We start from the raw sequence: 27,883 nt of genomic DNA, 5'->3' as shown, positions 1-27,883 counted from the left end.
CCCTGGCCAGTAAATGTGTTGATAGAGGAAATCCGCCGTAGTGTGTCGATAAGGGGGACTTTTATTCGCTCCTTTTGGCTGCCGATTGGCTGGTTTTGGTTGGTTAGGGTGGAGGAGCTGAGTGCGCCAAGGTGTGCGTAAAAGGAGGACCTTTGAGCTCCGCTGCGTTTCAGCCAGGTGGCACCCACACACACACACACACACTGACCTCACCGCTCAGTATCACTCCTCCTGACTCGTCTCTGGAGCTGAATGGGATGTAAGAGGACTCGATTACACTCCTTGGTCTCATCTTCAAAACAGATTCAAGCTGATTCAAGACATGAGTGGTAAGCCAACATTTTCACTCTTTTTTCCATGTGTTCATGTTCGTTTGAAATGTATCTCTGGGTACAAATGACTGACAGACTTTACTAGATTTTCTATCCATGTAGCCTTAGTGTTAGTGACAGGTTTCTGAGGTACCAGCGAAATGAAATATACATCCAGTGACAGTCTGAATGTGGTACTGCGTAAAAAAAAAAGAAGCATAATTAGACTTGAACAAGACTCAGGTTATTTTTCTGCATCAGCTGATGTGATATAAACAGTTAACACAATAACCTATCATATATATATATATATATATATATATATGTAACTAAGTCTAAATCTGCATCACATGTTCCAAACTTTTATGCATTAAACATAGATAAAATATCTTATAATAGCAACAGAAAGAAAGAAAGAAAGAAAGAAAGAAAGAAAGATGATGATAACACTACATCTTCCATAACAGCCTTCTAGTATATAATGTTCTAGTATATAATGTTGTGTCAGTGTTTGTTTTTTAATTAGATCTTCATTTTGCGGTGCAGATGAACTATTTTATTGTTCTCACTGAACCTCTGTTTTAACTGGGTGCTGCTGATCATTTTATAAGAAAATGGGATGACAGGTATGGGATATTATTCCAGTTTGAGTGAGTGGTTTCTACTACTTGTAAGGAGGAGGAGTTAAATGGTAATCACACGGGAACAATGTCTCAATAGACTGTTTATGGGTAATGACAGAGATTCCAGAGCATCCAGACCTGCCTCAGCCTGCCTGATAACTCAGATCAGAGGCACAAAGCAACAGACGCTTCACTCTCATTACGAGTAAATAACTTGGATTGAGACGCAAATCTTGAGGGGGTTATTTTCATGCTTAAAACTATGACAAAAAACTTTACTAAATGTCTTTTTTTAGGTAGATCAGCACAGCCTGGGAGGCCTGTGTTGTTATAGCACGCCTTGTTCAGCAATCTCTCACAGGATTTGGAAGGCTGCAAGCTTTCTCTCCCTTGCATCACCGATAACCGAATCAACTGTTCTTTTATCATTACTATTCCATGCAGATAATTCAAAGAATAACTTGGTGGTGGCAGATTTACTCACTTTCTCTCCTTGTCTCCTCCACAGTGTGAGAGAAACCTTTTGTCTGCAGTCCCCTGTGCGTGTTTTTAAAGTGCGCAATATGAGTCACACTGGTGTTTTCATTCCTGCGCTCTGAGCCACTGACCCACCATACATACAGCAGACCCTGGTGCTGTTATATTAACTCACACTGTATACATACAGCAGACCCTGGTGCTGTTATATTAACTCACACTGTGCATGAAATATAGGTTTATTGATGAGCATTTATTGGCTTTCACCTGATTAAGGATGTGTGAGACTTAAACACCATATCTGCTGTCCATGTGGACAATGTCTTCAAATTAATTGTTCATCTGTCAGACTTTGTAGGGAGTAAAACCACTTCAGCCCTCCTTGAAAGATTTTCTGTAATCTCATATCTCATTCATTTGCTATGCAGCAGATAAACCCAGAAATAATTTATGCATCCGTAAGAATGGCTTCTAAATCGTTTCCCTCTGACGTCTAAGTTTCTATTTAGACTGTGATTGATTAGATATCATAGTAGAAACATACTGTAATGATACAATTCTGATGGCAGAGACTTGTAGAGACTCAAATAGCCTCCTCCAGTCAATAACAAAGCATAGATAAAAGTAATTTTTCAAGTTGAAAGATATTTTGTCTAGGAGTGAACAACATCACATCAGATAATGCTGTAAATCTGCCCTCAGGATTGAAATGTGTTGGTGAAAGAGACCAAAATACCAAAACATTTCTGGAGTCACTTGTATAAATTTTCTCAGGACCAAAAACCTGCCTCGGTCAGCTCACAGTCATTTTTACAGTACTCTAACTTCATGAACCGCTTGTAAATTTTTCGACGTCTTGCAGGTGTTTGGGCAGAGGAGGACGGCATAACTCAAGAGGAGGTGCAACCTTCTCCTCTCTGGTCAGAGGAGCGCTGTGAGGAGCTTTGGGATCGCGTGGAAGGGGTACGGCACAAGCTCACGCGCATCCTCAACCCGGCTAAACTCACCCCGTATCTGCGCCAGTGCAAGGTCATCGACGAACAGGATGAAGACGAGGTGCTCAACTCCACACAGTACCCACTGCGCATCAGCAAGGCCGGTGAGAGGATCAGTAACTCAACATAGTTACACACCTAAAGCAAAATCATTAATAATTTAATCAATCACTATTTGACATGACCTAGAGGTTACCCCAGCTAGAAATCTTGTATACTCAAAGTACAGTGTATGTACTTTGTACTGTGTGATTCTTTTGTAAAATCCCCCAGAGAAGAAACATTGTGTGAATGACTGTGTAGCAGGTTGTCAGGGAGGAACAGGTGGGTGAAGATAAATGTTGCAATGAGAGAAACAGGCAGAAACTAAGGAGGGAGTAAGATGAAAGACAGTGATAAGTAAAGAGGAGTGTAAGGCAGACACAGAAGAATGAGGAGTGAACGGAGATAAAGATGAAGGGGAGATGTCGCAAGTAAAGACGGGATGAAGACAAGCGCCTGAGAACCCGGTTCATATCATTGTTGTTTCATTGCAAGCGAGTTAGCTCATCTAGTCATTCATTATGGTCATGTCTGAAATACCTATGTAACTACAGAGGTAAATGACACTCACATCAAAGAGGTAGCATTTATGTGGTTACACTGTTTCAGCTGTGTGATAGTTTACAGTACCAAATTACTTGGTAACCGTCTTGGATAATGATCAATTCCACACTGTTACAGCTTTTTCCCCTCTCATTGAACAGGCCGTTTGCTGGACATTCTGCACGGTCAAGGCCAGAGAGGTCTTCAAGCCTTCATGGAATCACTGGAGTTTTACCATCCAGACCAGTACACACAGCTGACCGGACAAGAGCCCACGCAGCGATGCTCCCTGATACTGGGTAAACAGGGATTTCTCTGCATGTTGAAGATGACAGAGTCAACTCAAATCAAGCATATTAAGACCTCCTTAAAGGATAGTCACATTTGTTTTGATATGCTTTTGAATAAATAAGCTACATTTTTATCAGAAATTCTTATATTCTTAAAAAATTGTTCATCCAATACTGCATTTAAAGAAAAGGATAGAGAGAAAAGAGAGAATTTACATGGATACCATTTGAATGAAAAGACTCAGGACTCAGGACTGTTATAGAAGTTATGCAGTGAATACGTGTATAACTGTGCTTGTGGTTTCATTTTTAGACATTGTATTGAATTTGGTCACAAAGATTTCAGGCCCAGAAGTACTTGAATTACTCCAGACTTGAGTTTAGTGTTGGGACTTAAATCTGAGTGGTTCTAGCACATAGTAAACACATTAAGAGCTAAGAGCCTAAAAACATTTTAGAGCCGGAAACTCAAGTCTTGAATGTTATCTAGTAGATAAGTGCTCTCTACAGGGCTAAGCACACAAATCTTTGTTATTATGATGCTCAAAAGTATTTAAAGAAATGAAGAGCAGGTTGAACAAGCAGAATATAATGAAAAGCTTTTGGACATTGGTCACTGATGCTGAAGTTGTAGAGCAGCTTAAGAGAACTTAAGTTAAGAAAATCTTATAACAAAAGTTCTTTCTCTTTGTAGATTTTGACCTTTGCAGCACCTCTATTTCACAGTGTGTATGCACAAGGTTTCAGTGAGGTGTACAAAGCGATAAGGTCATGCTTATCTCCTGGATTTTGACACATATTCATACACACTCTTTGACCTACGTGTCTGTTTACCCTCTCCATACATTAACCAGTAGTCTCCATGACCTATAACCTCCACCTGTCTTTACTCCCAAGATGAGGAGGGTCCAGAGGGTTTGACCCAGTTTCTGCTTCTGGAGGTGCGTAAACTGAGGGAGCAGCTTCGAAACAGCCGGATGTGTGAGCGCCGCCTGTCTCAGCGCTGCCGGATGGCGGAAGACGAACGCAGCCGCGCCGAACGCAAAGCTCAGGACTTACGGCAAGATAGGCTGCAACAAGAGAGGTTTGTATGATCTGGTCACAAAGCACTAACGTGTACCTAATTCGCACGTCTATGATTGTTTTGTACAAACTAATATTGAAGTGATGAGGGGGGCAAAACACTAACTAACATTAACTAATTTGGGCTTCTATAGAACACTTACCAGCCGATTTTAGACATTTTAGATTCTCAATTCTTCACAAAGCAGAGAGACTTATCATGTCATGAACCTCCAACAAGTACATTAAAACCACAATGAATGAATGAATTGGGAAACGTTCACAAAAAGCAGATCACAAAAAACAAAAAACACTTTTGTGTCACAAAAATGGATCAGTAAGAAAACATTATTCCCAAACTCAAGGCTGCGTCAAGACTTGGAGTCGGCCACTCGAGAGCTGGGCAAGCTGAAGGACAGGCACCTGGAGCAGGCAGTGAAGTACTCCAGGGCCCTGGAGGAACAAGGCAAGGCCTCCAACCGCGAGAGAGAGCTGCTCAGCCAGGTACGTGGGTTGCAAACAGCATGTTTTTTTTTTCACCACAAAGTTTTTAAACTCAGTGAACATGCAGATATTGATTTTTGAAGTTGTCTAGCACAGTCTGAGAAACTCCACTGAAGCAGTTGGGGTCCTTCAGTGTTAAGAGAGGATGACTCATTCCCTTCCACATTCCTAAACTAATCCTAACTCGAAAACCAGCTGTATACTTACTGAAGAAATGGTGAATTTGCTAAAGATAGTGATCATCTCGTCACTGTTGCTCTAAATTTTAAGGTGATTTTTTTAGGTGCTCTGTGAGAGCCAGAAATGTCTATTTAACACAAGACTACTGTTTGTCAGTTTGTCACAAAACCGTGTTGCACATAGAGACACGGGTAGCTATATTTAGAGGTTTTGAGAGATGTTGCGGTGATAAAGTCATAGAGGCTTTGCCTGATAGAATGATAACACAGCAAATAACATCTCCCGAAGCAGTTCAGGTGAAACTGGCATGCAGCTGCAACATAAGAACTGAACTGAGCAGTTCAAACCAACTGTGCAATCAGTTATCAGCTCACTTTTTTTTTTGCGTGTGCCTCAGTGATATAAGCCTGGAAATATTGTGTGGTTATATTTTTCCTTAAGATGTTTGATAACTAAAAGCATTATTTCCACTACGGTCTTGTTACCTACTGCATGTATAGTGTGTTTGCTAATGTAATTTGAATTGTGTTTAATAAACACTTTGGTTTACCTTTGATTTAACCTCAACTCTAAAATTTGGAAAGTTTGTACCACATATCTTGCATAACAGTCTTGCACTGACAAGTTAATGGTATTTACAGTACATAAAGCCTGCATGTCTTATTACGACATGTGATTTTTATCATCAATAGTAGATAAACAGCCCATTAACCACGTCTTTGCATTTTAAATATGTTAAGCATAAGAAATACCCAGCCTGCATTACAAAATGTTGGAGTATGTCTTTATGGCTGCTTTGCTTTGCTTGTTCTCCATACAGGTAGAGGAGCTAAGGTCCAGGTTGATGGAGGCAGAGAAATTCAATACTTCAGGAAATACTACATCAGTGAAAAGAAACAGTTTGATCTCTAATGGAGCAAATGGATGTCCACCTGCTTTACCAGAAAAGCTGTCGCACTACACTGAGGTCAAGAAAGAGAATAAAGGAACTCAGATGACGGACTCAGCTCCTGCCTCTGGAGTCATAGTATGTTTTTAAATCTAAATATTATCATCTGAAAGGTCACTTCTAGGTTCACTGTCTCTTTTTGTGTCATAGTTTGTCCCTCAAGCCAAATATTTTTCCAGTGATGTGACTAAATCACTGTGTTTTATGTCCTTAAAATGTTCTCTCTCTTGTTAAACCTGAGGCTCTGATGGATATCCTGCAGCAGGACCGCAGGGAGTCTGCAGAGCAGAGGCAGGAGCTCTGTGACATTATTACCAAACTACAAGGGGAGGTACAGAGCACCGAGGAGCAAAGGGACAAGGTGAGCAGTTGCCACAAAGACTAGATTTCTAAACTGAACCGGCCAGTGTTTTAATTTCTTTTCCGCCTTTCAGCAGAAGTTGTAATGCCAAACTATGTTTGTAGCTAGAGTCACAGTGTGAGCAGCTACGGCTGAAGGTGAGAACTCTCCAGCTGGACTGGGAGACTGAGCAGAAGAGAGGTGTGTCCTATTTCAACCAGATCATGGAAGTGGAAAAGGAGAGAGACCAGGTCAGTGTGAATGGATTGTATGAATCAAGGCTGGACTCATGGCTCACATGTGTAAACCTGCCCTGTCACGCTCACTGTCTAACCTCTACTGTGGTCTTTAACCATCTTACAGTGTCCAACAAGGAATATTTGTAGTTGTGTTGCAGTCGTACAGGTGCATTTTTATGCACTACAGTATTTACACCGTGCAAACTTCTTTTGTTCTTTTTACCAGGCTCTACAAAGTCGAGACAGCCTGCAGTTGGAGTACACTGACTGTCTGCTGGATAAGAACCGTCTGCGTAAGCGCATTGCAGAGCTGCAGGCCAACCTGGAGCAGCAGCAGAGGGAGCTGGAGAGAGAGAGGGATAGGAGCCGAGAGCAAATGGAGCAGAGCAGCCCCTGTCTGCACTGCGTGAGTAAACACAGCAGTACAGCAAGTTAAGAGTGCAGCACTGTCTTTCCTTTGCCACCACACACATGTATTATTCCCTGTGTGTGTGTCCCCCAGTCTCACCTGTCCCTGTGCAGTGAGGACCAATGCTACGGCCCCTGCTGTTCCCTCGGCCTGGACGTGAGACCCCAAGCCAATAGCACCCGTCCGCTGCTGCGAAAGGTTAAATTCACAATAACAGTGGAATCACCTTCTCCATAGCCATGCTTTAAATCAGAATGAGGGCTCTTCATTGTAGGAATATGGTGCTGTTGTCAATTGTTGGAGGTGTAGCTGCTGTTAACGCAGTGTAACCTCTCCTTTGTGTACTATAAGAGATCATTTTCATAGGACACAACTGTTCTGGTGACTGTAACATGTTTTCTCCCGTTGTTTACACTATGCAAGGAATGTAGCATTTCGTCTGCCAAGTCAATTTTTTCAGCTGGACTAGGATCTCATTACTGTCTAGAGTATGTGGCATTGTGGTAGATTCTTATGCAACTCTTAACATGTTAGTACCTGCACAATACCTCTCACCAGCTGTGACGTCATACTATATTTGTCTTTTCTGTGACACAGACGCCCTCTGGAGGCCAAACCAATGACAACTCAGGGGGTAAGTTGTGCGCACTAACACCTGGTAAATACTTAATTTTACCCAAAATGTACTTAAAAAATCAACCTGCTCCTTCACAGACTCCCGTTCCAACTCGGAGGAGAATCTCCTTTTGTCAGTGAGTATCGCAATGTAGCTCATAAATAAGCACAGGAACAAAAGGAAGAGTCACTCAGTGTGTTTTCATTTACTTCTCCACCTCCAGACAGAAGACAATGAGAAAGAAATAAATCGGCTCTCCACATTCCCCTTTCCTCCATGTATGAACTCTATCAACCGACGACACAACACAGAGTGAGTTCAGTCACTGCCACTGCATATTTCCATCCTGTTCCAACTGATTTCCTCACCTCATCCCTTTATTCTGCTCTGAAAAGGTTTGACTTGGAGTCCTGGGGCAGTGATGAGAATGATAACATCACAGGTATATTTGTTTCTGTCATTTGTTTTGCATGTCACGGTCTTTTTTTGCAAACAAAATGAGACCTTCAGGTGCTTATTAACTACATCAAACAAATGAACTTTGTCACAATGTTATATGATCTGATATGATGATTCATTTGGCACCAGAGTACAAAAAACAAACAAACAGAAAAGATGATGAGTCCAGTTCTGGTTTTGCTTTCTTTGCATTGTGAGCTTAACTTATGAGGCTCTCTGGTGTGTTCAGGTGAGCAGGGTGAACCTTCTCTGTGGGATTCCTGTAACTCCTTAAACTCTCATCTCTTCCCCCCTGACCTGATCAACCTGCCTGCTGTCTCTTCAAACCAACTCAGTCCCAGTGTTCCCAGGTACAATCTCACGGTTTTGCTGCCACAGTTTTAACAGCTCCACACATAAAAATGATGACGCTATGGTCCAGACTTACAAACATAACACAACTACTTGATCTTAATTTGTTTGTGGAAGCCTCAATAAGCAACCAAACAAACATTAATTTCTAGCAGATATAGTTTAATAGAACTTAGAAGTTATTAACATCTACGTAAACCAAATATTTGTATTGTACATTGTCACAGCATCCTGTTGCTTCCCATTGTTACCATCTTTCAGGAGACCTCTCCGCTCCCCGTCTTCAAGCCCTCCCATTTCACCAAAGCAGAGCAGAGCCAGTCTAGCTGATGATATTACGATAGTTGGAGGAAACCGAACAGGGATCTTTGTCAGCCATGTGAAACCTGGTTCACCAGCAGAACAATGTGGACTGAAGGAAGGCAGTGAGCTGCTGGAGGTGTGTGTGTCTGCGCAAATACATGTTTCATGTCACATGTTTTAGAAAGTGTGAAAGAAATGGAGTATAAACACAAGAACATAAGGCTGGAACATAACATGCAGTTTTCTCTTCATGTTGTCCAGCTGGAGCGGGTTCTGTTTGGTGGAGGCAGTGTGTCGCTGGCCCAGTGCACTGCTGAGGTTGCCCACTTTTCTCTGCAATGGTGGACAGAGCCTTCAACGCTCAAACACCAGAGCAACCCAGAGGGTGAGTCTATTTTCCCCAGACACACATAAAGTAGAGAAAGGTGGTCAGAAAGGTGAGACTAAGCTGTCCCCTCTTTTGTTCTCTGTCCTCAGCATACTCCAAGCTGTGCACCGAGCTGTCAGTGCCTGCTTTTATGGGTGCTGACTCCTTCTATGTGCGAGTCAATCTCAACATGGAGCCTCACGGTGACCCACTGTCTCTGAGCGTGTCCTGTGATGATATTATACATGTTACAGACACAAGGTACAATGGAAAATACCAATGGCGCTGTTCTTTGGTGGACCCACGCACAGCTAAGCCCCTGCAGGCAGGAACCATGCCCAACTACAACAGGTAGACCTTCATTTTACTGCTATATTATCTCAGACTGAAACTATTCTTTACACTAGCTCTTAAAGAAGTAAGTGATATGTTATGTTATAAGTGTTATGAGAATGTAAATGTAAAATTATTTTCCATCTCAGGGCCCAACAGTTGTTACTTATAAGGCTACGAAAAATGGCCCTGGAGCAAAAGGACTTCAAGAAAAAGGTAAGACTGCTCATGTTCAAATCACATGAACAGCATTTGAGTCACCAGGCTGGTTAACACAAAAATTAAATGTTTATTTTTCTCCCTTGTCTTGTAGTTCTTGAAAAAATCACCTGGACGTGTGCGTCTGGTGAAGGCAGTGGATCCCGTCAGCCGTGGGATTGGTTCTACGCAGCATGTCCTTTACACACTCAGCAAACGTAAAAGAAGCAGCCATAATGTTCCCAGAATGCAAATCTGTGTGGATGTTTGTGTGCACTTTGTGTTGATGTGTGCGTACCTCCACGTGTGCCTATCCCCTCAGGTCACGAGGACCACTTGATCCCATACAGTGTAGTGCAGCCGGTGCAAGTTCCGACTAAGCGGCCGGTCATTTTCTCCCCCTCTCTTCTCTCTCGTGGCCTAATAGAGAGGCTCCTGCAACCAGCAGAGTCTGGTTTGAAGTTCAACACCTGCCCACCAGGTATGTGCACAGCAAATACACTTAATCATACACATAATGTTCCAAACACACATGAACAAAAAGGTGATTCTTCATTTGATTGATTCACACCACGGTCTCTTCTTTCCTCTCGTTTCCTGTGGTTTTGCAGAGCCTATCCAGGCTTCAGAGAGACGAGACAAGAGAGTGTTCTTGTTGGATTCCTGCAGTCCAGAGCAGGCTCTGGGCATACGGCTGCAGTCAATCCAGGATGTCATCAGCCAGGTGATAAAAGAGACACAGCATTTCCATTTCATGGAAAGAGCTCATGGTAATAATAATGAATGTACATTATTATTATACTATCTAAATCTCCCTTTTTGTCTCTTTGTCAGGACAAGCACTGTCTGCTGGAGCTGGGGCTGCCCAGTGTCGAGGGCTTATTAAGACAGGGGATTTACCCTATTGTCATCCACATCCACCCTAAGAATAAAAAGCACAAGAAACTGAGGTATGTGCACACCATGCACTTTGCATCCACCCTGCTACAGTAAATACACATCAGATCATAGCTGCTTAAGGTGCGCTGCATTTTATTTTATGTTAACTACTTTCCAATACTTGAAACAGGAAGTTTTTTCCACGTTGTGGAGAGGACACCATAATGGAGGAGGTGTGCCAGGCCGAGGAGCTGCAGCTGGAGACGCTGCCCCTGCTTTACTACACCCTGGAGCCCAGCACTTGGAGCTGCACTGATGAGCTGCTGGCAGCCATACGCAATGCCATCCATAGTCAGCAGAGGGCGGCAGCATGGGTCGAACTGGACAGGCTTCAGTAGAAGGATAAAGAATGGGGATATTCACTGTCTTTGAATAAAAGAACTGGCAGCTGCCAGCAGACACAAAACCACATCCAGATTAGATCATCCTGCTACTCTGAGTGGACAAAGATCAACTTTTGACCTACCTGAAATCTCAAGGAAAGGCCAGATAAGGCCTACGTCCATGCATACAAACAGGAATTTAATAATTCTCATCTATATAGCCAAGCTGGACTGACAGATCTGCCCCCCATAGTACATACCTAGCTGTAGTATCAACAGGAATTATGCCATGTAACTTTTTTCCCCATTCAGAAAGCTTACTACACTTACATTTTTCTTATTGAACTGTAATTTCAAAATTATTCTTGGGGGATCACATAATGTTCACAATTTAATGGCAGTTGGGTGAGTCATTGTCATTCTGATGTTATGATGTGAGTGGAAAGTTAAGCTGTGACACAAAGAGAGTTGAAAGGTATAGGCGAAGGAGACTGGAGTATGTTGTAAGCGGTGATGTAGTGGATGGTACAGGTGCTCATCCATATTTTGTAACTGCATTAAAGACTATGTCTTTTTTGGGTATGCATAATCTTGAAGATGTAAACCACTTATACAGGTCATACTTAAAATATCAAACTGTTATATGAATACACATTTTTTTAAAAAGAGGATATTTTAGGTGGGTTATGTATGACTCAAAGTCAGAAAGTGCGGGATTTTGAATTTACACTATGACTGATTTTTTTTTTACTGACATATTTTTCTTTGTAACCAAGTTAAAAAATAAATGAATTCAAACATATTGATTTCTAATTAACTTGTGTGCTCAAATACACAGCAGACTTTGTTTTTCAAACAGAAACATAACAGCAGCTGACATGCTGACATGGCATAAAATATTACTTTCTGAATGATTTTGTTAAAGAGAAGAGCAAGAGTGATGCGTTTTAAACTTAAATGTTAACAGACGTTGCATCACTCATAATAAGTCATGTTTAGAATGAACATGATCTTAAGATTTGTATCAACTTCATGCAAGTTTGACGTGTTCCATAAAATGTACTCTTTGTTATCGGACTCCAGATGTTGTTGATTTGTTCACGGCTTAGATTTGGTTGTATTGTCTTTTTTTTTTTTATGATGATTGTGACAATGAAAACAAAATTGTTACAGAACAGTACATTTGTGTGTAACTTTTATTGGTAATTGTTTTACATTTTTAAAACATTATTATTGGCTCCCTGGACACTGGACACCCCTGACTTAAATGTAAAGAATTGTGTTCACTGTGCAGTTTTAATACCGCAGATGTCCAGAAAGCAGGTTTTTTTCTTTAGATGATGATGCTTATTTTTCCATACAAAATTCACAAATATATTATTAATTTCTTTACATGTAGAATCACAAACACTGAGGGAAAGTGCTGGGTACACAAATCTAGAAACACCTTCAGCTTTAGTTGAAAGGACTCTTCTTAAAATTGATAAATCTCTTTGAAGCCATAAGTTTAATATAGTTTTAGATTTCTTTTATTTTTTTCATTTTGTGGCGCTCCATGACATTCTTGCAAACATCTAACACAAGTTTTTAACAGGTATGTTATATATAGTTTTAACGTTTGTTTGGAACAAACATTTTAGATTTTTTTTTTTAAGGAGCAGCTGATTTTGACCCATTTGTTTACTTATTTATATTCCGCGTGTATGACGTCATGTTTGCAGCGCTCGGCCGCCCCCTGGCGGACGGGGCCGGCGCGCCTCCTGCTCCTCCTCCCCTCCCTGATCAACAACCAGCCCGGTGAGCTCATATGCTGGCTGAACCTCCACACAGAAGCAAAATGGCCGACAGTAAACTAACCGATCACACAGCGTCTGACAGTCATCAAGGGGTTATGCATGTTTTGTTTACAGCTTGAGAACTACAGCCGCTCAAAAAAAAAGAAGAAAAAAAGGGATACTCTCCTTTCCTGAGTTGTTTTTTTTTTTCTACGCTTCACATTTCGCCTCTCGCTGATGTCATTTCTTATTCAATTCAGCCTCGGAAGCCTCGAAGAACTAGCTCGCTAGGCTAGCTACCTTGCTAGCCTGCTAGCGGTAGGTCTGCAAGAATTTTTGCACAGAAGCACTTTATGTCCTGTGTGATTCCCGAGGTGAGTACAGCGACGAGGACGTTTGTTTGTTTTGTTGTTGTTGTTGTGGGTTAGCTTTTATTGTTTTAGTGTTTTAAATTTAACAGCGTCGCTTATCTCCGCCTTTTTTTTTTCTTTTTTTTTTTTTTAACACAGCCACCGACAACGTTTGGGTTTCAGTTTTAAGAGCAGCTCCGCTTGTTGAAGAAACGTCACTGAAGTTCGTCGTTACATTTGGCCCTGTCCGACCGTTAGTGCTGGTGAACGAGCTCGCGAGCCGCCGCCTGTTCACTGGACCTGATATTTTTTTTTTTTTTTTTTTTTAAAGTTACCTATTTCAAACGGTCAGCTGTGTAAATGAAATGCAGTGTTTTTGAAAAGAAAATCGTTTTTTAAGCTTGTTGTCTGCGGTCAACTGCTGCGTAGATACGTCGCGCGAGCACCTTGCTCCGGGACGGTCTTTAACTAATAACGTTACCGCCGCGAGCTCTCCGGGTCGTGACACGGTGCTTCACCAGCTGCTTTTGGTCGACCCCCCCCTGCATTAGCTGAGGTTTCTCATCCGAGTATTCTGGTGGTCGTAGTAGCCGGATAGCTATTCCCTTACTGGCCTGTTATTTACACGAAATCCAGTGTGCTGGCTCCTTAATGCGTGTGTTAACAGACACCGCATGAACCGAGTGTTAAACCAGTTGGTGTATTTATATAAGGTACAGTGGATGAGGAGGGAGGGCCATAAGTTGTCAGTTGTGCAGCTTAGCTAACAGAAACACTCGGCCCGGTTGTATTTGCAGCTCTGTGGTGTGTGTTTTTGTGTGTGTGCATATCTCCTAGGTTTACTTTGTGCATCGTGGACGCCAGGTGAGAGGTCAGCGAGCAGCCTTCATGACACTTTAAAGCTACTACTGCCGTCACAGTCTCTACTGCTGTGCAAGAGAACTTGACTTTTTTTTAATTTTTATATATAGATATGTCTCAAGAGTTTCAAGTCACTTGTTTGTTTGGCCGCTGTTCTATGTTTGTCTCTTGGTTGGGATTGCAATCGGTTTGCTGGTTAATGAATTATGCAGCGAGAAACTAGGCTACCAAGGGCTGTTGTCAAGCTGTCTGCCTCTCAACGTTACAGTCCTCACAACGTCGGCTGTGCAGGAGAATACTTGGCAGTGATCCGATGAAATACATGTTATTGATTTTTGAGTTGAAGTCAGTACCTGTGTGTGTGTGTTTGTGTGTATAGTTGTGTATGTGTGCGTTTTATTTTGAAAATGGTATGCGTTTGTGAGCATTAAATTACGTTCAGTATGGCTCGGTGCAACATTAATAATTGAATGTGTACATTTCTCCTCACAGACAGGAGAATCAGGAAAGGGAACAGTAGTTCATGGAAGACAAGAAAAAGAAGAAAGAAGATAAAAAGAAAAGGGAAACCTCTCAGAAGGTAAACGTGTCACCAAAAAAATTCACAGCTGACTTGGTCTATATATTTTGCAGAGGCTCAGAGTGATATTATTATTATTATTACCCTCTTCCATTCTCTCTGATTGTGTTTGCAGAATTGTAGCTGCTACATCTCAAAATTAATTTGCCAAGTAACTGAGGTGTATTGCTTTGGGATGGACTTTTCCATGTGTAGAACTTGTAAAATGAATATCCACTGTCATATTGTTGTGTTTGCTTAAAGAGTATGCTGCTAGTATATTTTCCCAGTTGCAGTAGCAAAACTACAACAAGATCACACTACATAGATTGTGATGTTAAAACATAAAAACATTTTCTGTTTGCCCTTTTTCTCTTCAGTTTGCCACAAGCAAATTCTCCTGTGCTTTGTGTCTGACTCACTTATCCTTTCTATTTTAGGTGCCAGAACAGAAAATCAAAGGTACGTTTTGTTTCCCTTTGTTTTTGTGTCCTCCTTTATCACTCACTGTTGCATATGATACAAATGTCAGTGGTATAGTGTCTGTGGCCTAGAGAATTATTCTATAGGATCAAGAACATGTATGCTTACCCTTTAGTCCTGATTTCCTAAACTTTAATCAAATTAAAAGCTATAGAGTAGTTTAACCTACCTGCAGTTGAGTAACATACCCACACCCTTACATTTCTTCAGTGATTCACACACACCTTTGTTGTATTTCAGTGCCAGAATCAGCCAAGCCCTCCTGTTCCCAGCCGCTCGCCACCCCAGGCTCAGTGTCCCCCAGCCCTGGCCCTGTTGCCCCCTCGTCCCCCAGTCCTGGTGCAGCCGGGGCTTCTGCACAAGTTCCTCCTGGTGGCGGGAACAATGCAAAGCAGCGGACTGCTGTGGCCAACGGACAGCCCTCCTCCTCCCCCTCTGGAAGCCAGACCTCCCAACAGCAGCGCTACATGTCCAGAGAGGTTCCACCGAGATTTCGCTGCCAGCAGGACCATAAAGTGCTACTGAAGAGGGGCCAGCCACCGCTGTCCTCCATGCTGCTGGGGGGAGGAGGAGGAGGAGCAGGGGAAGGGGGTGCAGGGGGAGTTGGAGGGGGCAGTGGATGGGGAGCCACTCCACCTCTTTCCTCACAGGGAGCAGATAACCCCAATGCAAACGCAGCTGGAGGCACAGGTGAATTTTTGTCTCAAAAAGATAGTCAAGTTTAAAATGTGGTATATGAATAATGGTTGCAAAGTTGTGTTTAAGACAATGTTAATATTTTAATTGTGTCCCTACAGATTCCAACCTGGGTTCATCCTCCCCTTCACTCCCCAACTCCTCCTCATCCTCATTATGTGTCGCTGCTCTGTCGTCGTCTTCTACTACTACTACTTCAACTTATGCAAATTCCACATGGGGGGCAGGCTCTGGCAGCCCGTCCTCTTCTCAGGGCTGCGGGAAGGTGATTGTGGATGGGACTGACCTGGGGGACTGGCCTAGCATCCTAGGCGGGGCCAAATTGAGTTCTGATGGGGCTGGAGGAGGGGTGCAGGAGCAAGACTGCCCCGGTAACAACAACAGTAGTGCCTCATGGAGTGAGAGAAACATCCAGCAGAAGGGAGGAGCGGGAGGAGGAGGAGGAGCAGGGAACATGGACAATCCTTCTTCACCTCGTTCTTCTCCTCTATCCTCCTCTTCTTCGCTTAATGAATGTGTTCAGTCAAGTGGTGGTGTGTGGGGCTCTTCCACCTCCTCTCAGGTGGAGGCAGGGCTAGGATCAGCAGCATTTTACAATTCCAAAGTCTCCCATCTTCTTCCTGGGCCTCAGGAGAGCCCTGTGGGTGGCAGCAGTAGTGTCCATGGTGCCAATTTTAATCCCAACGTGAACCCCTCCGCCTGGCCTGCCCTGGTGCAGAGTGGGACATCAACTTCGGCTAGCGACGGCCTTCCACTACATTCGTCCATTACATCAGCTTCCTCGTTCTCTGCCAGCACCCCCCTCATCACCACTCACTCTCCATCATCTGTGAATCAAACTGGTCTCCACCAGCAGCACACTGAGACAGCTGTGGGAACCAGGAGTGGAGAAGAGCAGCAGCACTTAGGAAGTCTAGGGCCGGAGTTGGGTTCAGGTGGTGGAGCACGGGGAGCCGGACCAAATCAAGAAGGTGGCGATGAAAGTGACTGTGGTGTTGCTAGTGTTGAAGGAGAAGGAAGTGGTAATCTTTCTGGCTCTTCTACTTCCTCCTCTGCTGCCTCTTCTTCTTGGAGATCCATGCCTCCAGTGTCCTCTGACCTCAGTACAGGTGCCTCACAGGCAGATGGATGGGGTGGAGGAGGGACTGTAGCTCAAGGGCAGGAAGGGAATGTGTGGGGCTTTGGTAGCCAGGGTGACAAGGCAGGGTGGGCCAGGGGAAATGATGGTGGCTCAAATACCCCAGTGGTATCTCAGGGAGCGTGGGAAGGAGGCAGTTCAGAAGCAGAGTGGGGTGGCACAGTGGGAGGTGTAAGTTCCAGTAACTTAGCAATAGGAGGTGGAAGAGGAGGTGATGGGAGCAGCAGCAGCAACAGCAGCAGCAGTAGTGGAGGCAGTGGAGGTATTGGTGGTAGCGTTTTGCAGGACTCTGCCTCACCAAAGTTTGCAACTATGACAAAAGCATGGGACAATCAGAAAGGGATGGAAAGTGGGGACAGTGCAGTTGGGGAGTGGGCTGGTCAAGGTGGAGGCACTGGAGGTGGAGGACCCTCAGGGTCTAGTGGAGGAGGGTCCATAGCTGGAAGTGGTGGAGGAGGCAGTGATGGTGGACAAAAGTCGGAGGGAGCCTCGTCTGCACAGAATTCCCAGCAGACCTCCAATGCTGAAGTGGCCTTACTCAGCATGCTCAATCGATCTGACCTGGACCCTAGAGTTCTGTCTAACACAGGCTGGGGGCAGACCCAGATCCGACAGAATGTGGCCTGGGACCTGGACACCGCACGAGGTGTAGGAAATAGAAATGAAAGAAACGCTTCATCTTCCTCTGCATTCTCATCAGCAACCATGAACACTACTACTAGTCGCGGTCCTGGGTACCCGTCTAACAACAGTTCAATAACTAATGATCTATCTGCTAGCAGTCACACGACCAACCTAAACTCTGGCCCTGCTACAGTTAGGGATGGCTGGGATGGGGCCACACAGTCCACCCCTGGTCCTCACATGCCTGGTAGCAATGTAAGGAAACCAGGAACGCCAGAAGAAGAACTGGAGGACAACCAGGGAAAGGCAGCTGGAGGCTGGGGTGATCTCCCACCCGAGAAACGGAGCAAAGGGTGGGGGACCGAAGATCAACAATGGGGAGAACGCAGAGGTAGAGGAGGGAACTGGAGAGACTTTGGAGAACAGGGTAGTGGGTGGGCAGATGGTCCAGAGGATAAACAGGGCAGAACAGGAGGATGGAAGGGGGCTGGAAGAGGGGAAGCAGGTGGCTGGGGAGGAGACTGGGGACAGAGAGACTCTATACCTGGAGGTGGGAGTGGTGATGGGCGAAGTAGAGGTGGAAGCAACGCTGATGAGGGATCTTCCTGGGGTAATTTGGAAGAAGGGGGATCTCAGCGAGGAGGATGGGGAGGAGGAGGAGGAGGAGGAGGAGGAGGAGGAGGAGGAGATGTGGGTGGAAGCAAATCCCACCAGGACTGGGGGAGTGCCAAGCCCCACGCAGCAGCAGCACAGATACCAAACAGCCAAGTGGCACCAATGAAAGCCCCAAATCAACAGCAGCACCAATCACAGGGCCAGCAGCCACAAGGAGGTCCCATGCAAGGAGGGTGGAACAGCCGGTCCAATGTTGGAGGTGGAGGTCCACCATCCAAGAATCAGAACCAAAGTTCGGGCTGGACCTCCGGCCCGATCCCCCGAATCTCTGCAGGTGGGGGGGACTCCCTGGAGCCCAGTGGCTGGGAAGAACCCTCCCCTCAGTCCATCAGTCGCAAAATGGAAATCGATGATGGCACTTCAGCCTGGGGAGACCCAACCCGCTACAACAGCAAGAATGTGAATTTGTGGGACAAAAAAAGTGCTACACCCGACCAAAGCCACAGTCAGCAGGCCCCACCACCACCACCCATGCAGCAGCAACCACCTAGAAGGCAGCAGGGGATGCAGCACAGCAGGGACACAAACACTGGCAATGCTGCAGTTGGTAAGCAGAAGGTCTACCATGTATAAAAAGAGAAAAAAAATGTGCAGTAGAAGAAAGTGTTCTTAAATTAGTGCATATTTTCTTTACTTTGTCTAGTTTATATGAAAAAGAGCAATGCCACAATTCAGTTTTTTCATATGTCCTTGATTGCAAATATCAGGAACAGCTGAAGCAGAGGACGACAACATTTGCTAATGTCAGCCTCATTGACATCTCATTGACTCTTGCCATCAATTACAATTAATTTCATCAATCTCCAGGTCCAGGTATGTGGGGAGGAGGTGCACAATCTGTGGATAATGGTACGGCTGCTTGGGGTCAGACGACAGAAGCAGCAACAGGATGGGGTGAGCCAGATGAATCTGGAAAAGGCTCTGGCTGGGGGAACCCTTCACCCAACCCTAGTAAACCTGGTAAGAAAATAATTAATAATAATTCAGAATGTTGTGTTATCTGAGTTCTAAATTGTTAATGCTCACTATCATTCTGAAACCTGATGCTGAGTCTCAAATGTTACATATCTCTAAATTTGACTGCTTCGGTTTTGCAGCAGGGCCTAAGTCGATGGAAAGCTGGGGTGGGAAGGGAGAGGGCTCTGTTGCAGCCTCTCGTCACCCCAGCTGGGATGAGGAAGACGATGGTGGTGGAGGGGTCTGGAACAGCACTGGTTCCCAGGGAAGCAGCTCCTCCTTCAACTCCGGAGGCTGGGGTCAGTCTCATGGAGGAAAGAGAGGCAACATCAAGGTAGGGAAAAGGAGGTTGTAGAACACAAATTAGTTTACGTAGTTTCTCATTTTTCATTGTATTAAGATAAAGAAGTTTTCATTTTGTATAGTAACTTTACTCAAAATTGACAATTGTTTTCATTTCTTTCCTAAAGAGTGGCGGAGGGGACAGCTGGATGAACCCGGTGTCACGGCAGTTTTCGAACATGGGTCTTCTGGTAAGATGTTGACTTTCTTTAAGTGGATCATCATGCTCATTTTCTGCTCTCAAGTCTGAGTCTGAGAGTTAGCTGTGTCGCTACCTTAGCCATCATATAAACTGACTCTGCCCATACATGTCTCTGTTTTTTCACCTATAATGATAATGTTGTCGCATGGCTTGGGGCCTCTGTTACTGTCCTATGAATAATAAATTCACTAAATGACTGTGTTGCTTCTTAGGGTGATGACCCAAGTGTTGACAAAAAGATGGAAGGAGAGAAGAGAGGAATAACTGACTATAACGGAGAGATGCGTAGGGGAGGACGAGGTGGAGGAGGTTACCGCATACCTAGTTCCAAAGACATGGGTCCTGTTGATATGGGACCCTATGGTGAAAAGGTATGAGACGAAAATAAAGTGACTCGTCAGTTGTGCTAATTTAATGACCTCACAAAAATGATTATGAAATGAGAACACTTCATCACAAACACAGTGCAATTGTTACATGCTTTTATGTTCTCTAGATGGGTGGCCATGGAGTGTTTGTTGGCAGTGGTGGAGGGATGCCTCCACCTCGAGGGATGCACCAGCCTGGCATGCATCCAATGAACCCCTCCCAGGGGTTACGTGCTCAAGTGCCTCATCAGTTCCTGTCTGCTCAGGTCTGTTTCTTCTGTCTCTGATGTTATTAATTATGATGAATGTTATTTTCTGGAGAAATGGGAGGGTCTCCTGAGTCCTTTCAGTTCCAAACTTTTTGTTGGTTGAATGATTTTCAGCTCTGACTAAATATTGCTGACACTGTATGTCACGAATGGTTATGGGCAAAGTCATGAGCAGTAAACACAGATTGATATGTTATTCCTGTTCAGTAAATTTAACAGTTTGTGGGGTTTGCTAGGTGTTGAGTGGAATTATTGATTTACTGATTGCCTTGTGGTCTGGCAATAAATAACAGCTATGGCTTTTAGGCCGGAGGGTAGTTTTTAAAAGGCCATTAACGCAATGTTTAGACATTATGAAATAATCAGCCTCATCTTATTTATTCCATATTTACTGTACTGTATTTTCCCAGCATTCCTCGGTTCTCTGTTTAGTCCGTGTAACTTGGCAGCTTGTTAGTCGTCGAATTTATCTGGCCCCAGACAGTAATACAGCCTCACACTTGTCGCATCTTGAAGTGTCTTCACTTGATGTCATTTGTAAGAAGTGACTGCTCAATATTGGATTCTTCACAATCAATATGTTTTGGTCCCCTGCACCTGTAGTCTTGATGGTGTGCAAGGATTTTTTTTTTATTATTCATAAATTTGGAATGTATCAATATATCAACAGCTATACATAAAGAAATTACTGTGACATGCAGGTGCCGGGTCCTATGCTGAAGCAGATGCCTTCTCCTGGTGGCAGCGTGGGTGGAGTGGTGGGAGGAGTAGGAGGTGTCGGTGGTGTCGGAAGTGTCGGCGGGGTCGGTGGTGTTGGTGGAGGAGTGTTCCCTCCTCAGATTTCCCCACAGCAGCTAGCAATGCTCAGCAACATTTACCCCCACATGCAGCAGTTCCATCTGGTACGTGACTAAATGTTAGGAATGTTAATTGATGGATTGATTCCGTCTTTGTACCTCACACACGACATATTAACATATTGGCAGTGTTTGTGTAGCACTAGCTTATGTATTCTTCTTTGTTTACCTTTATCGCTGACCATTTCTGCCCGCCAACCCACAGGCTTGTCAGCTCTTGCTGCAACAGCAGCAGCAGCAGCAGCAACAGCAGCAACTTCTGCAGAATCAGAGGAAGTTTCCTCAGCCTCAGCCTCTCAGGCAGCAGCCTGACCCACAGCAGGTGAGCATGCCCTATAGCATACCACAAAATATCATCAGACATATAAAGACCCTTCGTCTCCTATGATTCGGTTACTTAGTCCCTATAATATGTTACAGTTTGACTGCAGTCTACCCCTCAAACTGGTTAACTAGAACCTGTAACTCTAAATACTTTATCAAGTTAATTTATCAAGACAATTTGTGATCACTATCCGAATAACTGTAAATGATTTATTTTCTTGAATCTTGTTCTTCTCAGCTGGCAAGGATTATGGCTATTCTGCAGCAGCAAAGACAGCATCAGCAGGGTGGAGTTGGAGGAGCAGCAACAGGAGGAGGGAGCTCCAAACTTTCCCCCTCTCACCTGGGAGGAGGCCTGTCCAAACAGCCCATGGTAGACCCCCTTCCACATCCTGGAATGGGGGGAACCTTATCAGACCTTCATGCCAAAACGCAAGGGATGTACTCCGGTGAGTGCAACAGGGAAAATGTTTGTGGCTTAACACTCCCAACGACTAGATGCGATGTAGTCAGCTGAATAGGTAACTATAAATAAAGGTGGTACAAGGTTTGACGTTTTATGTTTACTTTTAGCGCTGATTGTTAGGCTGCCAAAATAACACTGTAGAATGCTATCTTAGAGTGCATGGAGTCTGTTTGTTTAGGTGATCCAATAAGAACCATCCAGTTATATTTATCTAATTTGTGTAAACACAGACACGTTACCTTTTGTAATTATCGTCACTATAACAACAGTTCTCCATTTTAAAAAGCTCCTAGTCTTAGTGCAACCTCACTGAACAGAAGCTGGTTAAAAATACACCTGCCAGCTCAGCTGTATTGAACTGAATATTAGTCAAAGTATAATGTGCTCATGAGTGCTTGTTTTTCTTTCTTTTTTTTTTCTTGCCTGTTAGGACTTGCTCCTGGTGGTAACCTGTCAAGCCTGGAGCTCAGTCCCATGATGGGAGGGATGAAGGACACAGGAGGACAGCAATCCCGCTTCAAATGGATGATGGAGGGACACTCCCCAGCTCCATCTCCCCCTGACACAGCCCTTCACAAGAATGGTAGGTTGACAGATGGTTTGTAACGTGATTTTTTGCAAAGGCAAAATTCACACTTTGGGAACGCACACCTCCCAGGCTGTTGTCAATCTGGCTTTAACCGTGTTGGTACACCTTCTTAACAATGTATCTGAATTAACCACCGTGAATCAAAGCGATTCGAGATGTATTCATGTCAATCTGTTTGACCCTATTTTTGTCTTTTGTGTGCTGTTCCCAAGGCCCTTTACCCAGTGCTATAAAGGTGAGAGGAGGATCTCCTTACTCCCAGTATGAAATGCTGGGTGGTGATGGTTTGGGGATTCCCCCTCAAGGCTCTACAGACAACTGGCACCGGACCCCTGGGAGTAAAATGGGGAACAAGCCTGCCACATCTAGCTGGCCTCCAGGTGAGGATGTAGTTCTCTGCTACATGCTACCAAAGGGCGAGGAATTGGAGTTAAAGGTGGAGTTGGTCAACCTGTCCAGTGTGTGCACATGCATACTGACTCAGTACTTGTATATCTCAGAAGCTTTATTGCTGTTTTTATTTTAGTACCCAATCTGAAGCAAGAAAAAGAAACGTCTTACTTCCATTTGTTCTTTCCTAGTTTTATTGATATGTACAAAATAAGATGAGTCTCTGGCAAATTGTCTCTTTGTAATAGTAATATATATACAACAATAAACATAGCCACAACTACAGAATTTAGCTTATGTTCTTTTGGTTGTTTGATTTTAAAAGTAGCAATGTTGATATATCATTTCAGTCGATCAATATGTTTTCTGTTCTCTGATGACAGAGTTCCAGCCCGGTGTGCCCTGGAAGGGAATCCAGAGTAGTGGAGACCCAGAATCTGACCCCTACATGACCCCTGGTAGTGTTCTTGGCTCCCCGGGACCCCCGAGCCTCAACGACTCAGACCACCAGTTACTGCGAGACAACATAGGTATTTTTGAATGTGCCAAATATTTTGATGAGCATAGCTATAGCGGTTTTGACAAAACAAACGCAACGAGTTCCAATTTGATCCCAAATAAAAGCAAAACATAAATTATAGTGACTTAGAATTGTAATGGCATTAGTCACTCTACAGCAAGAACATGAAGGTAAAATACTGAATAAAAATATTAGATATTACTATCTAAAGGCAGGGTTAACCTTAAGGTTGTTGAAGTGTTTTACTTTGCGCTGTCTTTTCATGCCTCAGCCCTTTGACTTTTAGGATTAGAGCTAAAGAATAAATCAGTTTTATGGTATTTTTACCATCTAAAGCAATCACTCAGATTTCAGTCAGACCTCTCCCCGACAACTTGAAATACCAACTATAAAATTCTAGCCAAATTTGTATTTAATGTTTTGTTTTTTTGACAGAAATTTGAAGGGCAGAGGTTTAACAAACAGTATTCCTCACAGACTCTATCTGTAGTGGAGCTTTACTACTGTTCCCTTGTCTTGTTGATGACGGGATGTGTTGCTTTTGTTTAATGTTTTAATGTTTTGCAGGGCCAAACCCCACCCTCAACACCTCGCTGCCTTCACCTGGTGCCTGGCCCTACAGTGCCTCAGACAGTCCCCTCAGCAATGCACACAGCACAGGTATATGTTTGTTTGTCTTTATTCTCTATATTTTTGCATTTTGACTTTTTAATCTCCTTTATCTTATTAGCTCAGTTGTTGTTTGCTTTTCACTTTCTTTGTTTCTCTCTATAGCTGTGTCTGCACTGTGTTTTACTGGTGTACAAACTATGTCCTCGCCACTCCCATTTTTGCGGTCTGTTTGTTAAAGCTTATTTTCCCCCTCTTTCTCCCACCTCCCCATTTCCTCTTCAGGAAAGTACTCGGAGTACAAGCCCAGCTGGCCCCCAGAGCCCATCGGACAAAACAAGTTGTGGAAGACCAATCGCAACAGCTCACAGCTGCCACGCCCTCCTCCTGGCTTAACTAATCAGAAACAGGCATCGTCCTCCCCTTGGGGTAGCGGAGGCCCACGGTTGGCCCGGAGCTGGGGAGGGGGCGGGATGAATCAAGAGTCAAGATTTGGGCCAGGTACTGTTTACAGGGAAAAGAGTGCAATGTATTATTTCCCCTTTCTCATTTTATGATGCTGTATAGCATGTAGAGGGAGGCCTTCTTGACAATGATATGACGACTCCGGTCTTACTGCAGTATCATGAACACTGGCATGAAAGTTATCTTTATGTAAATAAAAGATCATCTTTAGCCTAATCTTTGAGCTATGACATCCCCACTACATTTTACATCCTTCTTTTCTGTTTGTCTCTTCTCTGCTTTTCTTTTTTTCTTTTAAAGGCTCAGCTTGGAGCGATGGTGTTGCCTCCAGAGGCAGCTGCTGGTTGCTGCTGAGCAACCTGACCCCTCAGGTAAGAAGTGAGAAAAAGAGGGAAGGGACAGGATGAGAAATGGAAAGTCTGAGAAGCAAATTAATATTACATGGATAATACTCAGGGGTTTTACTAGGAAAAAGTGGCAAATTTTAAATATTATCAATGTCACTTGCAGTAATCCTATTGTCTGCGATAATGGGAGCATGCTATGCAATCAATGCATAATTAAAATGTTCTTATAACTCTTCATCGCAGCAGTATTGAACATGGCTATACAGAAACGGATGCCTAGGCAGATTGGTCAGTTTAAATTCAAAAGCATTAAATCTCTGTGCTCATTCATCTGTATTCCCCTTCAGTCTGTCTTATGCAAATTAGATGGGATGATGCATGACCCAGCTGTAATTGGATTGTGAAGTTGGATGATCCATTTAATCAATTAGGGTTTGCACAAATGACACTTGCATGACACTGCTCTGGGAAAAGCATAGAATTTTAAAGTGTTATAAGCTTTTGTTTTAGTAATATAGCTTTTCACAGTAATCCATCTTTGCTCGTGTGACAATTAGAATGATGAGGCCACTATATACAGTCTCATAACATTACTTATTAATACATGGTTCTGTAAGCTCCTAGATTTCCTGACCTTTTTCTGCGCCGATAATTGATGACTCAAGATTGTGGACAATTAATTGTCATTGTCTCTCACACACACATGACTGTAGATTGATGGCTCCACACTGAGGACTATCTGCATGCAGCATGGCCCCCTGCTGACCTTCCACCTTGGTCTGACCCAGGGCAGCGCTCTGATTCGCTACAACAGCCGGCAGGAAGCAGCCAAGGCCCAGGGTGCACTGCACATGTAGGTTAACCTGTAATCTCGCTAATGCACATATACTTATCATTGAGCATGCTGCTGTTGATCTAAAGAGCCTCGTCCTGTATCTACTTTAAACAGGTGCGTTCTGGGCAACACCACAATCCTGGCGGAGTTTGTGAGTGAGGACGAAGTTGCTCGCTATTTTGCACATTCCCAGGCCGGAGGGGCAGAGGGGCCCGGTTCAGGAGGGGCAGCGGCCGGCGGAACGCAGGGTTCATCTGGAACAGGCACAACTGTGGCCAGCAGTGGAGGTAGCTCCCCGGGGAATGAGCGAGCACCAGCGGGCACAACAGGTGGAAATGGAAGTGGTGGTGGTGGAGGAGGGGAAAGCGGCGCAGCGGTTCTAGGTAGCGTGAGGTCCTCTGGCTCTGCCTGGCAGAGTCTCGATGGTACAGGTAGTTCTTCAGAAACTTCTTCAGCCCAAGGACCTGGGCTGGGAATATTTTCCCAATGGAGCACCAATGGGGCAGGGGAGGGAGGAGGTGTTGGCGGAGTAGAGTCTGGGAGGTCTGGGCTCTGGGGGGGCATGACTGCGGGATACCCCAGCAGCAGCCTGTGGGGGGCACCGCAAATGGAGGAAAGGCACCAAATGGACAGCCCCGCAGCATTGTTGCCTGGCGACCTGCTGGGGGGAGGAGCTGATTCTATCTGATGAGCCCCCTCTATTTGTACGTGTAGGTTTGGACACACTGATACAACATACACTGGGATACATATGTACTTACTATAGCACACACACACACACACACACACACAGAAACACATTTACATGGTATGCATTATTAATGTAATACACATATACACACATGCATACATATACATGGTATGCATATTATTGTGCACACACAAAGCAGAAATGTGAGACATGCTTACACACATTCTTGTGGCCAGACTTAAGCTATTATATAAACAAATGCAGGGACTGTTAGATGTGTATACAGCCTTTTTCCACAGATGAAGATTTCAACTGCTTAGACTTGAAACCTGAAAAAGAATGAAAAGTCAGTTGGTCTGAAAGACTTGACTGGATTGCAATGTGCTTAGTAAATAGGGGACTTTTCAACAGATTTACATACACATGCACACACCAAATACAGACAAGCCTTCAGACAGATGGGCACTGTAAACAGCATTACCTTCATCGTATAAGAACTTAAAACTACTACATGATGTGAGGTTTAAAGTGCAGTTTGTATTCACGTCCCCTTAAAAACGGAGACAGAATCCAAACACATGCAAACAGCTCTGATTGAAAACAGAACTGTATCTTACTGTGTATGTTAAGTTAGTTTTTTTTTCTGTTTGTTTGTATGTATGGTTTTAATTTTTTGAACAGTGAAAAATATTGAAAAATGTCATTGTTCTGTTTTCAAAATGCTGACCTCCTACTGTTGTATCTCACGCACTCTTTCTCTGTTATTCTCTCTTGAACATGTTTGTTACTGTTGCAGTGATAAATGTTAAATTGCTGGCAGTTTGAGGCTATGTTGCATTTCTCCATGTGTCAGTACTGTGCGCAGTATCATACACACTATATGGACATGAGTATGAGTGAGACTGAGACCAAGTAAGTGGATTAAACCACCACAGTTGTTGTGCGTGTGTGTGAATGTGAGGATAATGTGTGTGTGCATGTTACTGCCTGTCATAATGTGGGCAAGGCTGCTTACTATACAGAAGGTCTATACAAAAATGTTTTGAGTGCATTCGGTATACTGCTGACTGTGTGTTTAAGAATTATTGGCACTAATGCTTTTTTTTTTCTCTCATTTGAAGTTGTTTGGTTTTTTATTAGCAGACTTGTCTTTTTTATTGTCCGACCTGCAATAATAAAAAAGAACATTTTAATGACACAAAGAGCTGAAGGCATAAGCGTTGAGAAAATGGACATGCCAAATCTTATCAAACTGTGTGGATCGGGAGGGAGGGGTGGGACGGGTTGTTTACAGATGCAGAGTAAGAGTTACCGTACGTTTTTAATGTTCTGTTGTTGTGTATTCGTTTTAAATTAAGACAGGCTTTAACACTCCTGTTCAGTGTTTTCGTTATGAGATTTTACAAAGGAAAAATTTATTTAAACAAATGAGAACAAGATTAATAAAGATGAAAGTATTGGCTTCTAAATGTGTCCTCGTGGTCATTTAAAAAAAATTTATTTAGGTTTCTGGATGCTGTTTTTCAATGTTAAACTAATCTGAGAGAACACGGCACTGCATAGTATGAAAAATCATGCTTTTGTACATGTTGCAGTGATGAAGAAATTACATCAAGAGAAAGGCCTGTGAGCTGTTCA

General features: G+C 43.7%; 2 protein-coding genes across 2 annotated transcripts; both read left to right on the top strand.

The window, feature by feature from the left end:
- On the top strand, nucleotides 1–12,937 carry zmp:0000000896 (caspase recruitment domain-containing protein 10). Its single transcript, XM_019278236.2, has 25 exons — nucleotides 1–329; nucleotides 2,274–2,510; nucleotides 3,153–3,290; nucleotides 4,179–4,365; nucleotides 4,709–4,847; nucleotides 5,848–6,054; nucleotides 6,218–6,337; nucleotides 6,442–6,567; nucleotides 6,782–6,961; nucleotides 7,058–7,162; nucleotides 7,562–7,598; nucleotides 7,679–7,716; nucleotides 7,804–7,892; nucleotides 7,976–8,022; nucleotides 8,269–8,389; nucleotides 8,652–8,829; nucleotides 8,955–9,078; nucleotides 9,171–9,411; nucleotides 9,543–9,609; nucleotides 9,707–9,809; nucleotides 9,914–10,072; nucleotides 10,203–10,315; nucleotides 10,426–10,541; nucleotides 10,661–10,859; nucleotides 12,815–12,937. The coding sequence occupies exons 1-25, from the start codon at nucleotides 323–325 to the stop codon at nucleotides 12,821–12,823; spliced, it is 3,087 nt and encodes a 1,028-aa protein (XP_019133781.2). The 5' UTR covers nucleotides 1–322; the 3' UTR covers nucleotides 12,824–12,937.
- LOC104932718 (trinucleotide repeat-containing gene 6B protein) lies at nucleotides 12,558–27,714 on the top strand. Its single transcript, XM_027284733.1, has 21 exons — nucleotides 12,558–13,002; nucleotides 14,332–14,419; nucleotides 14,839–14,860; nucleotides 15,122–15,571; nucleotides 15,679–18,561; nucleotides 18,822–18,974; nucleotides 19,112–19,305; nucleotides 19,442–19,504; nucleotides 19,728–19,886; nucleotides 20,012–20,149; nucleotides 20,854–21,054; nucleotides 21,215–21,331; nucleotides 21,572–21,782; nucleotides 22,230–22,382; nucleotides 22,601–22,768; nucleotides 23,162–23,308; nucleotides 23,866–23,958; nucleotides 24,193–24,408; nucleotides 24,673–24,743; nucleotides 25,433–25,572; nucleotides 25,669–27,714. The coding sequence occupies exons 2-21, from the start codon at nucleotides 14,363–14,365 to the stop codon at nucleotides 26,240–26,242; spliced, it is 6,210 nt and encodes a 2,069-aa protein (XP_027140534.1). The 5' UTR covers nucleotides 12,558–13,002; nucleotides 14,332–14,362; the 3' UTR covers nucleotides 26,243–27,714.
- Nucleotides 27,715–27,883: the final 169 nt, after the last annotated feature.

The sequence above is a fragment of the Larimichthys crocea genome, chromosome XII (genome assembly GCF_000972845.2).
Source record: "Larimichthys crocea isolate SSNF chromosome XII, L_crocea_2.0, whole genome shotgun sequence".
Classification (NCBI taxonomy): domain Eukaryota; kingdom Metazoa; phylum Chordata; class Actinopteri; family Sciaenidae; genus Larimichthys; species Larimichthys crocea.
This window is presented reverse-complemented; position numbering and strand designations above follow the sequence as displayed.